At 33.0% G+C, this 15,052-nt stretch overlaps 1 protein-coding gene across 2 annotated transcripts in view; it reads right to left on the bottom strand.

Moving 5' to 3' along the window:
- Positions 1-15,052, bottom strand: part of GABRG1 (gamma-aminobutyric acid (GABA) A receptor, gamma 1) — an 83,781-nt gene that overhangs the window by 38,314 nt on the left and 30,415 nt on the right. For both annotated transcript variants that reach the window (XM_011971619.1, XM_011971620.1), the window contains exon 3: positions 3,409-3,476. In XM_011971619.1, the coding sequence (XP_011827009.1) occupies positions 3,409-3,476 (68 nt within the window). The remainder of the gene's footprint in view (positions 1-3,408; positions 3,477-15,052) is intronic.

Genomic DNA, 15,052 nt, shown 5'->3' with positions numbered 1-15,052 from the left:
AAATCATTAATACATTAATCTTTTATATAGGAAGATCATTGTAGAAGCCTGTTAATAGTCATTCTTGTCAAAGTGTTTCTAGAATACTAATACATCCTTGAATCTTGTTTCTTTTTACTTTAATGACCATGTTTTTATTTAATGTATTCATGCAAATCGAAAACATAATCCCCAAACAAAAAATATACAATTCAGGAAAATGCAGATTTTCCCATATGCTCAGTCTTATTTTCTCTAGGCGTTGGTTACTTAGAAACTAAACATTACAATATTCCACCAAAAAAAAATAACATTTTAGCAATGTATTACTTTATGAAATCTGATATTTGCATATTGTTAAAAAAATGCAATGTATTACACATATATATTAAAAGTTTTCTGTTAGTAAAAATCAATTGATTATATACTAATTTGTTTTGGGTAGAACTAATACTAAAAAGATTTGTTGAAACTGCCTCTTCCCTTAGTTTCCACAGCATTGTTTTGTCACTTTCTTGTCAACCTTGATGTTTCATTTACTATCTCAGCTTCGTCTTTCAGGTCCTTAAATACATGCGTTCCCTAAGGTCTGCTATTTGTTTCTTTGTTCTTCTCTTTTCACTTTAAGGCTGTTTTCCCCATCTCACAGAGGTTTGGCAAATTCCTGACAAAGATTTGGCCCCAGCCTCGACTTTTCCCTGAATGTTAGCCCCTAATTTAAGACTAACTTCTAGGTCAATCTTTTGGAACATTACTTTATCCTCTCAAATTCAATTTTATCCACAGCCAGTTCATATTTGCTTGTACTAAGGTGACAAAGATGTCACTTATGGCATGGCTAAAATGTTGTCACTACAATAATCAGTGCAGACAGCTGTAAAAGTTAATGAGAGTCATGTGAAGATTGCATCAAGTAAGAGAAAAACTGAGTGTGACTGTCACACCAGAGGAGTGAGCAGACATAGGTAACCATTAGGCATACCAGAAAGGTTCCCCAGCTGTAAAGCAATAAAATCTGTAATAAAGAGAAGACTTGACTGTTGTAATATTGAATAGCTAAAATGAAGAAGAAAATCAGCAAAATACTTGAGAACTATCTTTAGATGTCTTACGGGCTGAATGGTGTTACCCCCTAAATTCATATGTTGAAGACTTAATCCCAAGAACTTTAGAATGTGACTACATTTAAAGGCAGGGCCTTTAAAGTCAACATGCGGCTTTTAGGGTGGTCCCTAATACAATATGACTTGTGATAAGAAAAGTTAGATACACAAAGAGACACCAGGGATGCACAGACACAGAGAAAAGACCATGTGAGGACATGGTGAGAAAGCAGCTGTCTGCAAGCCAATGAGATAGACCTAAGAAGAAACCAAACCAGCCAAGGCTTTGATCTTGGACCTCTGGCCTCAATATCTGCAAGAAATAGATTGTTGTTGTTTAAGCCACCAGTCTGTGCTACTTTTTTGTGGCAACCCTAGCCAACTAATACCAAAGGCAAAAGCGAAGGAGAGGAGTACAAGACGTTATTGAATGCATTCAACGGGACTCAGTAGTCTGACTCACAGAAATGGGATCATTAGCGTTTGGAACTGAACATTGTAAATCTTTTTAAAAATAATGCCTGTTGCTTATATTGGCATTGTTAATTTTGTTCAAATACTATTTATTCTATGTATATAACATAAAGAATGAATATCACACATTCTCAATTTTTATTCTAAATTGTTCTGTCTTGATATTTTCTCATATTCTCTCTCCCTTCCTTATTTCTCTTCTTCTCTCCTCTACCTTCTCTACCCCCATACTCTTATCTCATCTTCTAAGCCATGTTTCTCAAAATAGTAGTTTATAAAATTAAATCTACATTCCCACTCACTCCCTAGCTCCCAGAAACCAGCACTTGACTATATGACTATCCCTGCAAGAACCATATATATTCTCAGGGCTCCATGGCAAAAAGTTTGGACATGAGGCCACTTTTGAAGATGAAGGAGGGATGTACAATCCAGTTGTTATCCCTTTCCTGCCTTCACCATTCCAACTGAATTTCTCCTAACAAAGATAATTAACACCACCTACTTGCCAGTGCCAGTTATCACAATCTAATCCATTTTATTGTATTCTCATGTGCATTTGTAATTCATTATGATTCCCTCCTTCTTTATCGTCTTTACTCTCTCAGATTTTGTAACACTATCTTCTCTCATTTTTGCTCCTACCCTTCTGACTTTTCTGAATATGTCCCCTTTCTGTGCTTCTCTTTCTGGCAACTATACTTCATATACATTCATCTCATTACACCATCTGGTCCTCAGATCTGCGATCGTCTTAATCTGAATCTTCTCTTAGATCATCTCACACATTCTTGATGTCTTAAGCTTTATTATATTCTTCTTGTCTTCTTTCTCTTTCTCATCTACATCTATATTTTGTGCTAACATCTTCCCTGATAGCAGATCTATAAGGCAAAATGCTGCTGGACAGTTCCTCCCGAATGCACCATGAGGATTTGGGGCACATAAGCCTACACTTATTCCTACGTCGGATAATAACTCTACCATCTTCAAAGTATCTTCATTTCTACACCTTGGAGCCAGGTTACACATAATAAGTCACCAAATTCTCAAAAAATTACCTATTTTTTTAAATGTATTATTGTCATCTCCAGCTTGATTGCAACTGCAGTAAGTAAGCCCTTGAAGATCTCTTGTCCAGACTAATACAATAAACTGTAATGGGTCTCTGTAACCCTAACTTGGACTCTTACCTCCATCTTCTATATTACTATAAGAGAAATGTATTAAGCAATGTAAATCTGCCTTTGACACTCCCCTGGTAAAATATTTCCTGTCATTTCTCTTATCCCAAGGGATATAATTTATACATAATACAATTTACAAGCTTCCTATTACGATGGCTTACAAGACTGTCCTTAATAAGATCCTTCAATATCCCTGTTGCCTCAATTTCTTACTTTGCACTTTGTATTCCAGGAACATCAAATTACTGGAAGTTCCCCTGATCTTATGAGGCTGTTTCATTCCTCTGTGACTTTATGCCTGCTGCTTTCTCTGCCAGTAAGTCCTTTGTTTTCTCTCTCTGATTGACTACTTTCCCCTCAGGCTTTCTGATTTTTTTCTTTCCAGATTTCTTCAGGGACCTCTTCTTGGTGGATCAGATAATAATCTGTTATGCCCTTGCGTAGTTCTACCAAACACAGCACATTGGAATAACAAGACACAGATTCTTAGATACAGGTGTAGTTTAGCTCCAGTTGCCAATACCTGGCACAAAGTAATTGTACATGTTGATCTGAATTCATTCAGAATTAAGTATAAAAAATTACTCATATACAAATTCTATTTTGGAGGTATACACTTGAGAGATCTCAATGGCAGATAATTATTTTTAATATTTCTTACTCACCATATTAATTGGATCAACTGGTCCAATGCTGTTTACATAAACATCAGTTTCAATTACTGTGGGCCTCACTGCAAAATACCAACAAAAAGAATGGTCAAAGATATGATTAGACATTGTTTTAAATAAATCTTATTTTTAAAGAAATCTTAATAACTACTTACATCTTACCATTTCAATCATAAAACATATTTTATTATGAAATGTGAAAATGTAGCCATTATAAAAACAATCTTTACATTTTGCAGATCAGTCACAGATAATTATATAGAGATAAAGCACATTAGATAATGCAGAAAAATGACCTTGTAGACTGAAAGTTTCTGTTATTGTGGCATGTTTTTAGTCATTCATGCTCAGTTATCTTTTTCAAACTTCATTCATGTTTCCTATATGACAGAGTACTTCTCACTCATAATCGCAACGCTGTGATTGACCAGGCAAGGTGTACTTATTCTTTTAATACACACACAAGTCTGCCAGACTGAATATCTACTCAGTCTCAGTCTCCACATCTTGGCATTTTTCAATCTGACAGAGCCCTCGAGCTACCAAACTTCAGTGAAAAATGTGAAGCATTTTGCAAAACAATGTCTATCAAATTTTAGAATAATATTTTTACCCCTTGCAATTAAAAATACACTTAATAAAACACACGACACTTACATAGTTTGTTTTCCCTCAAGCAAAAATTTTATTATATGGCATACATATTTAATAACACAGATTTAATTTTAGTATACAAAACTATGTTTCTAGATCTACACAATACTTGAAAATGCAATTCCTTTGCTAGCCATCAATTAGATATCTTAAATAAAAGTAGGTCATAGGGTTTATGGAAGGTTTTACAATGTAACGTAGACTGATGACTTCTGAGATGAGTTGCTTTAACTGTTTCTAATTTGTTTCTGACTAGCTATGAATTATAGCCAATAAATATAAAATTAAGCTAATTATAGTTAGATTAACAGAATGATTTTTATGAAAGTCAATTAAAAACAAGACAATAGATTTATTAGTTCCATTTGTAAGTATATTGATTATCACTTATAAGTGATTATAACTGATATAAACAATATACCATTCTTATATAATAAGACTTTTTTTTTCAGTTAAACTGATAAATCAGCAAATGTCAAGTGCCTACTTTTATTTTACATACTCAAAGTTGAACATTGTCTACATTGAGAGAAAAATTGTTCCTGGGACAATTTTCTTTAGAGTATAAATGTTTTCTACATTTATGATGTCAAAGGTTATAGATATAAGTTAACTGTCTTGGTTTCCTGATATCAACGTTTCTTAGCCAATTATAAGATAAACATAAACGTTAGAAAAACATTAACTTTGGCATTTTGGCATGAGTTACATAGAACGAGAGACACTGAAGTATTTTATGATGTGCATACAGCAAGTGCACCCAGAATGAGACAAAAGAAGAATCACATCAGTAAGTCCAATACTGCTACTAATAGAGATGATACTTAGTTAATAATTGTTAAATATGTATTTGAAAGCTCTGACAAATCTTTTTGAGTTATTCTGTTCACCATTTTGTAAACTTGACATGCTATTTGATCTGATCCTTGACTCTGCAGCACCAACCCACAAAGACGAATAAACCGGAAAGTAGACTAAAATATTTCGTATTAATTTTGAAATCACGACTGGTGACATGCTTTAAAATATAATTAAGAAAAAAACCCAGAAATCTGTAATTGCTTCTTAATAATGACTAATTGTTGTTTTGATTCATAGTATGAACAATACTTACAAGTAATATTACACAAATATTCACTTCTTGGAAATGACTAAGTAATCTTTCTTAGTACTACCATTTTCTCAATCCAAAGTTTATTCAATTGCAAGATATGAGTGATGTTCAAAAACTAAAATATTATATTTTAATTTAAAACTAGAAAAATAAAACTAACAGAGAATTGTCATTCCAGACTCTAAATAACATCTTGAAAGTAAGCACAGACTATGTTTAATTCATCAATACGCATGGAGATTAAAGATCTCTTTTTTGCAATAGCGTAACAATGCATGGGAAAACCATGTACTGCCACGGCAAATCACACACACACACACACACACACACACACATATATGTGTGTGTGAAGGCAGGTAGAGATGGCACTGGATTATTTTTGCAAGGTTTCTTTCTGTGCTGTTATTCTAAGAACTTTGCTTTAAGTTGCTCCACAGGATATAAGTAGATATTCTCCCAGTGGGAGTCAGTATATAGAAAGAATAGAGGTTCAGGGCAATTTAAAGACCATCCAGAAAATAGAAACAGGTAGAAAAATTTAAAATTTTAAAAAGAGAAAAGCAGTGTGATCAATGAAGTTTCCGCATTCAAATTCCAAGTAGCAAAGGCAATAATTAGGAGAGCCAAATGTAGAGGTGGGTAATTGGTATATCAGTGAGAAAAGATAAACTACAATAGATTTAAAAAATATTTTCTTTCTAATTGATTTTAACCATGCTTTCTTGGACACAGTATTCTAATTTAACTAAGATACCTTTAGCAGATTATGTAGATTTTCGGTCACTTTTGTATATTAAAATTAATTTAGGTCAATTAAAAACTCTAATCCTGTAGAGTTTTATAGGTTTTCTTACTGTCACAGAATAGGCCTTAGAAAAGAGAAATAGTCCCACTTATTCAGATATTGAAGTTATCATACATAATTTTTTTCTTTATTTTATGTTATATAAATTTTACTTCAAATTTAAATATTTCATTCAACCGAGTATATTATTGTTCGTAAATGACATACGTACAATTCCAAGAAAGAAAGCAACCACCTAGGTGAGCACTCTTACACAGCTGGTTGTTTTTGGACCGTCTTCTGGTCCTTGCCCATATACAGATTACTTTTTATCTAACTACTCAAATTTCTATGAATATTTTCTTTTATTGTGAAAGCTAGTGTTTTTTGTTGTTGTTGTTGTTGTTTTTAAGAAAACAAAGGAATAAAAGAATGGCTACTCCATAGGCAGAGCAGCCTCTATGAAGATCTTCTGAAAGTTTATTCAGGGAGACAACTGTTTTTATCTGCAAATAATCACTTCTCATAAATGTACCAACTGTTTCCTTCAACTGATACATTCATGAGAGATATGAGTGTATAATTTTTCTTCTAGTAATATCCCTGTCTGGTTTAGTTATCAGGATTTTGCTGGTTTAATAAAATGAGTGGAGTATCCTTTCTCTATTTCTTTGAAAGAATTTGTGTAAGACTTATAGTAGTTCTTTCTTCTATATTTTTTGAAATTCACCAGTGAAGCAACAAAAATGTAGTATTATTTCTGAACTGAATCATCCTTCTGTGAATATGTCATTGAGACAATTGGGAAGTGGGGCCAAGTATTCACTGGTAGTAACATATCAATATTATCTTCCTGGTTTTGATTATTGTATCATGCTTATATAAGGTTGAAATAATGTAAGTATATTCTCTGACCACAACGAAGTTAAAATAGAAATTATTAACAAAAAATGTATCTTTAAAAATCTCCAAATATTTAGATATTAGGTAACATTACAAAATAATCCATGAATCAGGAAAAAGTCAGTAGGAAATCAATTTTTCAAAAGTAAATAAAAATGAAAATAATGTTACAGGTTATAAAATTGAGAAAAATAAAATCTTGATCTAGTTAACAGAAAGGCTATAGTTATTAAATGGTAGAGCTTATAAACATGTCCCAAGAAGGAAAACTCCAGGCCCATATCACACATAGACTTTGAAATAAGTATGATTAACACATTCCAGTTTCCCTAGACTATACAGCAGAAGTCCTTGACCCAAAGATAGATGCCAAGTTTGAGTGTAGATACTTCTGAGGCCTTAAATAACAAGGAAATGTCAAACACCACTTGACAACCTTCCCAGGTTACATGTAGATATATATGGATGAAAAGGTGCATAGGGATAAGTAGATTCTTAAGGCTGAGCTAATACTATAGCTAGTAGAAACATATGGCTGTTTAAATTTAAATAGAAATTAATTGCATTTAAATGAAATAAAAATATTTCATAAGCACACTAATCACATTTCAAGTACAGAACAGCCACTTGTGGCCAGAGATTACAAAAATGGGCAATGCAGAACAACATTTCTATCATTTCAGTAAGTTTTACTGAACAATGTTCACCAGTGGTTCTCAATGAGAACACCATGTCTCCTGTAAATTATTTTGAAAATTTCTGGGCAGCTGCTTGTGTTCATCACAAAAATTGAGATTATTAGTAATAGTGTTTAGTGGATGAAGTCCTAGAACTTCATAAAGCAGTCATATGCGATGAAAAATTGTCCCATATTTAACAAGATTTTGAATACCCTGTCTTGTAACCACGAAGTATTTTTGTGTTTGCCAGGAATTCCTGAAAAATAAAACACAGGAAGATGGTATTTATTTTGTTCTGAATTTTACAAAATGTTTTACACCATTTTACCTAGCCATATCACCAACTACAATGTTGCTCATAGTACTGGAGTCACTGATAAGACACACTTATATCTCTTGATTTATGTGGGCTTTCTAATATACAGTCATTCTTTGTATAAATGCAAGCATCTGGCAGCTTCATAATTTCCTTCAGCGTAGTTAAACCTGAGCATTTTCATATAGAATGTGAAATATTTCATTATAAATTACTTTTTGCACCTTATAATACAGGTGTCGTGTAGTGTATATCCCACTACAAAATACACACAAACAAACCCCATATATCTATATTTAAATGGCGCGCGCGTGTGTGTGTGTGTGTGTGTGTACTCCCTAGAATGTCTTCTCAGGAAAATTGAAGACTGGTTTCTCATTCTCTACTTAAATATACATTTAGGCAGCAGATTTGGCAACCTGCTCTTGCTCCCATACCTGATCGGGGAAAAGGAAACCTAGAAGTGATAGGACTTAAAGAAGAATAAGCAGAGGAAGAGCTGCACATCTACTCTTCAGCACTTTTAGGATATTTTGTTTTCTTGTGGCTATAAAGCACGCCAAAAGAAAATAACTTGGTTAGCAGCATCTCACAGGATTGTTGACCTCAAGAGAGTTGTGCATGAGCAGCACATATCTTCCGACTAGATTGCTGCTGAAAGGAGTTAAGGCAGGTGGAAGATACAGATAAGCATCCAGATTTCCTAAGCCAGGGAATTGAGCCAATAAAATGCCTATGAAAAACAACAAAAATTATTTATACTTCCTAACCATAAAAGTCATTATTTACACATCTAGCCCTTAACTTACACCTAAGGCCAGTTGGCGTTATCCCAAAAAGAAGTAACGAGTAACAAGACTAAGGTTGCAACTATGCCCAGTTAAAACATGTAGACTAGTCTTCTTTATATCTCCCCCATGTCCCCATCACTAGAAACACAGAAGAGATAAAGAGATGGAATAAAACAACAGGCCACACTACTCCCTTTCTTACCATCCTCCGACTCCCACAGTGTCACCCTAGTGGGGCTTATCTTCCCTGCGTCTCAGGAGAGGATGTATTTTAATCTGGATATTAAATGTTTTATATTAGGTTGAACTATTTAAATAACTGAAACTGTTTGGAAAGTCATAGAATCTACTTGAAAAGTTGTTAAGAAGTAGGAAAATAGGCTGGGCATGGTGGCTTACGCCAGTAATCACAGCACTTTGGGAGGCTGGGGCAGACAGATCGCTTGAGCTCAGGAGTTTGATACCAGTCTGGGCAACATGGTGAAACCCCGTCTCTACAAAAAATACAAAAATTAGCTGTGCGGGCTGTGGCATGCTTCTAGTCCCAATTACTCCACAGGCTGAGGTGGGGGGATCAGCTAAGCTCAGCCCCAGGAGGTTGAAGCTGCAGTCAGCTGTGATCATGCCACTGCATGATATTCATCATATGATATTCATCATCATTTATGATATTCATCATAAAGCAATAGAAGCTTAACTGGATGAACAAAACCTTTTTATGTTAATTCTCCATTAAGTTCAGAAGACCTCAATAAGTTGGTTATATAAGTTTTCATAGCAACACCAAAGACAAAGGTTACTAAAACATATTTTGGACAGAAAGCTATACATACAAAAATTATTTCAACATTAAGTCACCTATCATGTGTATACAGTCAGATGCACAGAAAAAAATGCCACTATGCATGATACAGTTATCAAGGTATCGAGGACATATTTAACTTAATGTATTAAACACAGTGATGCTATCCCAAGTGGATATAAAATTTGAACATTTATAGCTTGATCTGAAATAAATAAACTGCAAAACTCATGGAGCAGGGCAACTATCAAAATACCTACACATGGACTAAAAAAGACTATATGCAATGGATTCTATTCTACAAATATTTGGTAAATATTAAGAGAACCTGGTTTATATTTTAAGCATTGATTTAGCAATTAAGAATACAGTGATTTATAGTTTTAGGGAACTTACATTAGAGAAAACAGACACAAAATAATTATAGTAGAGTATAAGGAGTAAAACAGAAATACAGACTTCTGATGCTTCCTTTGTTGTTTAATTGATATCAAAATATCCACCACCATAAAGACAACTATAAAATGCATTTTTAATAAAAACACACAGATAGTGAAGAAAGCACAGCAAACCAGATAGCTAGAATTTGATGTAACAGTTTCCCGAAAATAATGAAAATGAGATGAGTTCTACATTATTCTTTGGCCACTTTTTCCCCTTGATATATTTGCTGTTTGACAGCACAGCAATAGTGACTGAACAGAACAGATCAGCTTAGAACTTTTAGCTCTTTTATTTGGCTAGAGAGACAAAACTTGAAATTAAGGACTATCAAGACAGCTAGGATTTCCCTGGAATACACACACACACGCACACACACACACACACACACACACACACACACACACACAGAATTTAATTGAACATTCTACATGTGGTTTCCCCTCAAGGCATTTTTTGTTTTCTAAATTGTACATATGTGATGTTGACAAACCAAATATAAGCAGCTCCTAAGCATCTAAAACAACATGAAGAGAGTTGAGCTATTTTAGGGATGTCTAGCCAACCAAGAAGAGAGGATCCTGGAACAAACCTCAGGCTGTCAGTTCATGTATCTCAAATGGTTGGGTCTTAGGCAAAATAAAAGTTTTAGCAAGGAAATTATGCTAGTTCTGACCAAATGACAGTGATTTTCTTTACTCAATCTCACTATCGAAACAACATTAAGTCCTCTCTGGAAGAAAATAATATCATGTAGAATCTCCATTATTTTTCACATACCCTACTCGCATTCAACATGAAATTAAGAAACATTCCATGAAATACAACCACATAACCTTAAACAGAGAGATACAATGGAAAATAAAATTTTATAAAGTTACTCAAGTTATCAAGACATTGTAATGATCAAACATTTTAAAATAACTTCAGTTAATATACATGTAAGAAAATAAATGAAAAGATTGCAAATATTATAGAATACCTGAAAATGATATAAAAATTGGGTGTAAATACTACAAATGAGAAACACTGAATGGGAAAAGAGGTCTGTAATAAAGAGCAGATTGAAACACAAATAGAGTAGAGAGAAAACTGTAGAAGAGCGTATGAGATGTAATGACACGGCAGAGGTCAAACATACCCGCAGTGGAGTTGCAGAGAAATTGAGACAGAAGAAAAATGTCTGACGAAATACAGGCCAAGAATTTCAAAAGCAGCTATGTTTCAACCCACAGATTCAAGAGGTCCTATAAACTCCTCAATATAAATTTGAAACAAAACAAATCTAGGGACACTAAAATAAAACGGTAGAAAATCAAAGACTAAGAAAATGTTGAAGTTATCCAGAGATAAAATACATTTTATCTTCAAAATATCAAGATTAATGTTGAAATGTGACTCCCCAACAGAAATAGTAAAAGTCAGGAGAAAATTGAGTGATATTTATGAAGTTTGGAAAGGAGATAACAGGGTTTCCATATCCATTGGAAATATTCAAAATGAAGGCAATACAAAATAATTTTCATATAAAACTGAAATATTCCATTTCGAGAGACTCGCACTAAAAGAAATACTGCAGACAATATATTTATAAGTGGAAATAGGGTATTTAAGAAAGGAATTAACACCAGAAAGGATAATTTATTGGTATAAGTTAATTGCTTTTAAACACCTAAAAACAATAATAATCATGTCTTTTGGTATTTCAGATAAATATAGAATAAAATATATAGACATAATAGCAAAATGACTCTGTAGTTTATGGAAAAAGGTTTGAATTTTCTTTGAATTATGATAATTATTGATTTCTGATTAAATGTAATAAAGTGCATATTTTACTGACTAAAACTTATAAATGAATATGTATACAATGCAACGATAGAAGGATAAAATAAAACTACAAATATTTAATCAATTCAAAAAAGGGAAAAATAGAGAAAAATATAACCAGTAGAGAATGAATTAAGCAGATTAACAAAACAGAAAACAATAGAAAGTTTGTAGATTTAACACAAAATATTCAATTATTACCTTAAACATATCTGCATTAACCACTCTATTTAAAAGAAAGTAATTGTCAGACTTGATGACTAGGAAACGGAAGCAATATACATATTTCCTAAAAGAAATTACTTAATGAAGGACACAAAATTGCTGAAAACTAAAATATGAAAAAAGATTAAAAAGTCAAATTGGCCAGGAGTGGTGACTCATGCCTGTAATCCCAGCTCTTTGGGAGGCCGAGGCGGGTGGGTCACCTGAGGTCAGGAGTTCGAGCCTAGCCTGACCAACATGGAGAAACCACGTCTCTACTAAAAATACAAAATTAGCTGGGCATGGTGGTGCATGCCTATAATTCCAGCTACTCGGGAGGCTGGGACAGGAGAATTGCTTGAACCCGGAAGGAGGAGGTTGCGGTGAGCCAAGATTGCACCATTGCACTCCAGCCTGCGCAACAAGAGCGAAACTCCATCTTAAAAAAAAAAAAAATAAAAGTCAAATCATAACTCAAAGAAAACAAATGTAGATATATAATATCAATCAAATTAAATGTTACAGAAAAATGTATTCTACAGACCAGAATGATTGTTTTCTAATGATAAAACTGTTATTTAACAGAAGGTGTAACCATCCCAAAGAAAATGTGGTATATGTATGCAATTGATTACTATTCAGCCACAAAAAAAGTATAAGAGTCTGTCATTTGCAACAACATGGATAGAACTGGATGACATTACGTTTAGAGAAATAAGCCAGGCACAGAAAAACAAACATCACATGTTCTCACTCATTCGTAGGGGTTAAAAATCAAAACAATTGAACTCATAGAGTTAGAATAGAATGATGGTTACCAGAGAGTAGTGAGGTGGGGTAGCAGGGATGGTTAATGAGTATAAAAATATAGTCAAATAGAATAAATTAGATCTATTATTTGATAGCATAGCAGGATGACTATAGTCAATAACAATATATCATACATTTAAAAATAACCAACAGATTATAACTGGAATGTTCGTACCAAAAAGAAATTATAAACACTTGATGTGAATACCCCATCCTGTTGTCATCCTGTTGACATCCTGTTGTCATTATTACACATTGTATTTGTATATAAAAATACCTCACGTACCCCATAAATATAAACATCCACTATGTATCCATAAAAATAAAAGTTAAACTTCTTTTTTAAAAGGAGATATAACAGTCCTAAATTTGTGTGTACCTAAAACAATTTCAATATGTATAAAGCAAAATCTTACTGGGCTAAAAAAATTTTAAAAGGCTAACTCAACCATTGTAGTCAGAGATTTTTAACACAATTCTTTCAGTAGATGTATAGATTATTTGAGCAACAAGAATTAAAAATCTGACTTAAGTATGTTTTCAGACCCAGATTAAATTAATGTAGAAACCAATAACAAAAATATACATAGAACACCGGCTAATTTTTGAAATTAAACAATATTCACTAACTACTGCATGTGACAAAGTAGAAATTACAAAGAAATAAATTGTAGAAGTCTAAAGCAGTACATGAGAAAATTTACATAAATTCCCTGTGTCTTCATCTCCCATTATTTCCTTCAAAAAGTATAAAAAAACAAAAAAAACCCAGAAAAATAGAAGTAAACAAAAATTAAGTCTTCAGCATAACTTGAAGACAAAAAATGCCCACACTTCAAAATGAGTATAAAAGTCAAACAAGCAAACAAATAAAACCCCAAATACTAAATCGTAGAAATAAATCTTTCAAACATTGTCTCACCTCTACTCTAAGGCAACAGTTTATGGTGGGCACAGCAGCCTGAAATAGGCTCTGTAAAAGACAGAAGCGAGTCAGTGATGGACCTAAGGTAGATCCCAAAGTCCACTGAAGAAAGTAAGTATAACATTAATACGAAAGTATTTAAACATGTTGGAGATCAGTACAAGAACTAAGAGGAAAAGGATCTACAAGTACGTGTGATATAAAAGAGTGATATTCAAAATAGGTTGTTTCTGGGCCAAGAAAAATGTCAAAAACAAAAACAGAAGTGAGCTTAGGAAATTGTATAGTGACAAGGAAAAGTCAAGGGGACTACCTCATGCTTCTACAAGTAACAGAAGAATCAAAGAATTGAAGGTAATAGAATTTCTGCCCCACCACAATCAAATCCACAGTCTGAACTTTGCTATCATTACATTAAAATACATCAATAAGATAAGATCTTGTAGAACACCCACAAACCACAAAATTAAAAGGACAAAATAGTTATTGCAGAAATAAGATATCAAGATCTAATACAAATCAATTGTGGAAAATTCCCACACAAAATAATAAGCAGAAGAAACTGTAAGAAAATACTCCCCACAGTTAAGTATATTCAAACAAAAATTTAGGAATAAGAAAAAATCACCTTGAATAAAATAATTCAGAAACTCAGCAAGATAAATACATTTCTCACCCACACACGCATACACAAAAAGGAAAAAATAAATAAAGAATTGGTTGAACTTCAAAAAAACAGAAGAAAAAGACAAAATTATGATGGTCACCAATGAATCAACTAAAACAGCTTAATAATAGGCAGGAAAAAATGAAGAGAATACAAATGACATAAAGAGAAGTCAGAAAGTCACGGAGAATATTGTGCAGATACAAAGCAGGCAAAGTGTGACTCACACACCTACAGTGGGAATTCATGAAGAAGAAAACCAAAACAATGTAACAGAACAAATATTCAACTTTATATTCCTAAATAAATACATACATACGGAAGTAAATGCCTTTTCCCAAGGTTGAAAAAAAACCTGAAATTACATTTTGAAAAAATTTAACAGTGTCTAGAAAAACGGTTACCCAAATTGAACAACTCTGAAATATATACTAAGAAAATACTTCATTTGAAAGGTTTCTTAAAAAATCTTAAAGGCTTGCAGGAGGAAAAAAAAAAAAGATTAAGTAAATTACAAGGACTGAATAACAGACTGGCATTAGACTTTTCAAAAATAATACACAAAGCAACTTACCAGTGTGATTAGGCTATGAAAGTGAAAAGTCAGTGGAAGAAAACATAAATTGAGGATTTTCTATATAGCCACTCAGTCCTTCAAGTTTCAAATCAATAGAAAAATAATTTTTACATAAAACAACTTTCTGAAAAATCTACTAA

Source organism: Mandrillus leucophaeus, unplaced genomic scaffold (genome assembly GCF_000951045.1).
Source record: "Mandrillus leucophaeus isolate KB7577 unplaced genomic scaffold, Mleu.le_1.0 Scaffold1230, whole genome shotgun sequence".
In the NCBI taxonomy this organism is placed as follows: domain Eukaryota; kingdom Metazoa; phylum Chordata; class Mammalia; order Primates; family Cercopithecidae; genus Mandrillus; species Mandrillus leucophaeus.
Note: the sequence above shows the minus strand (reverse complement) of the source record. Positions and strands in the feature narration are given on the sequence as shown.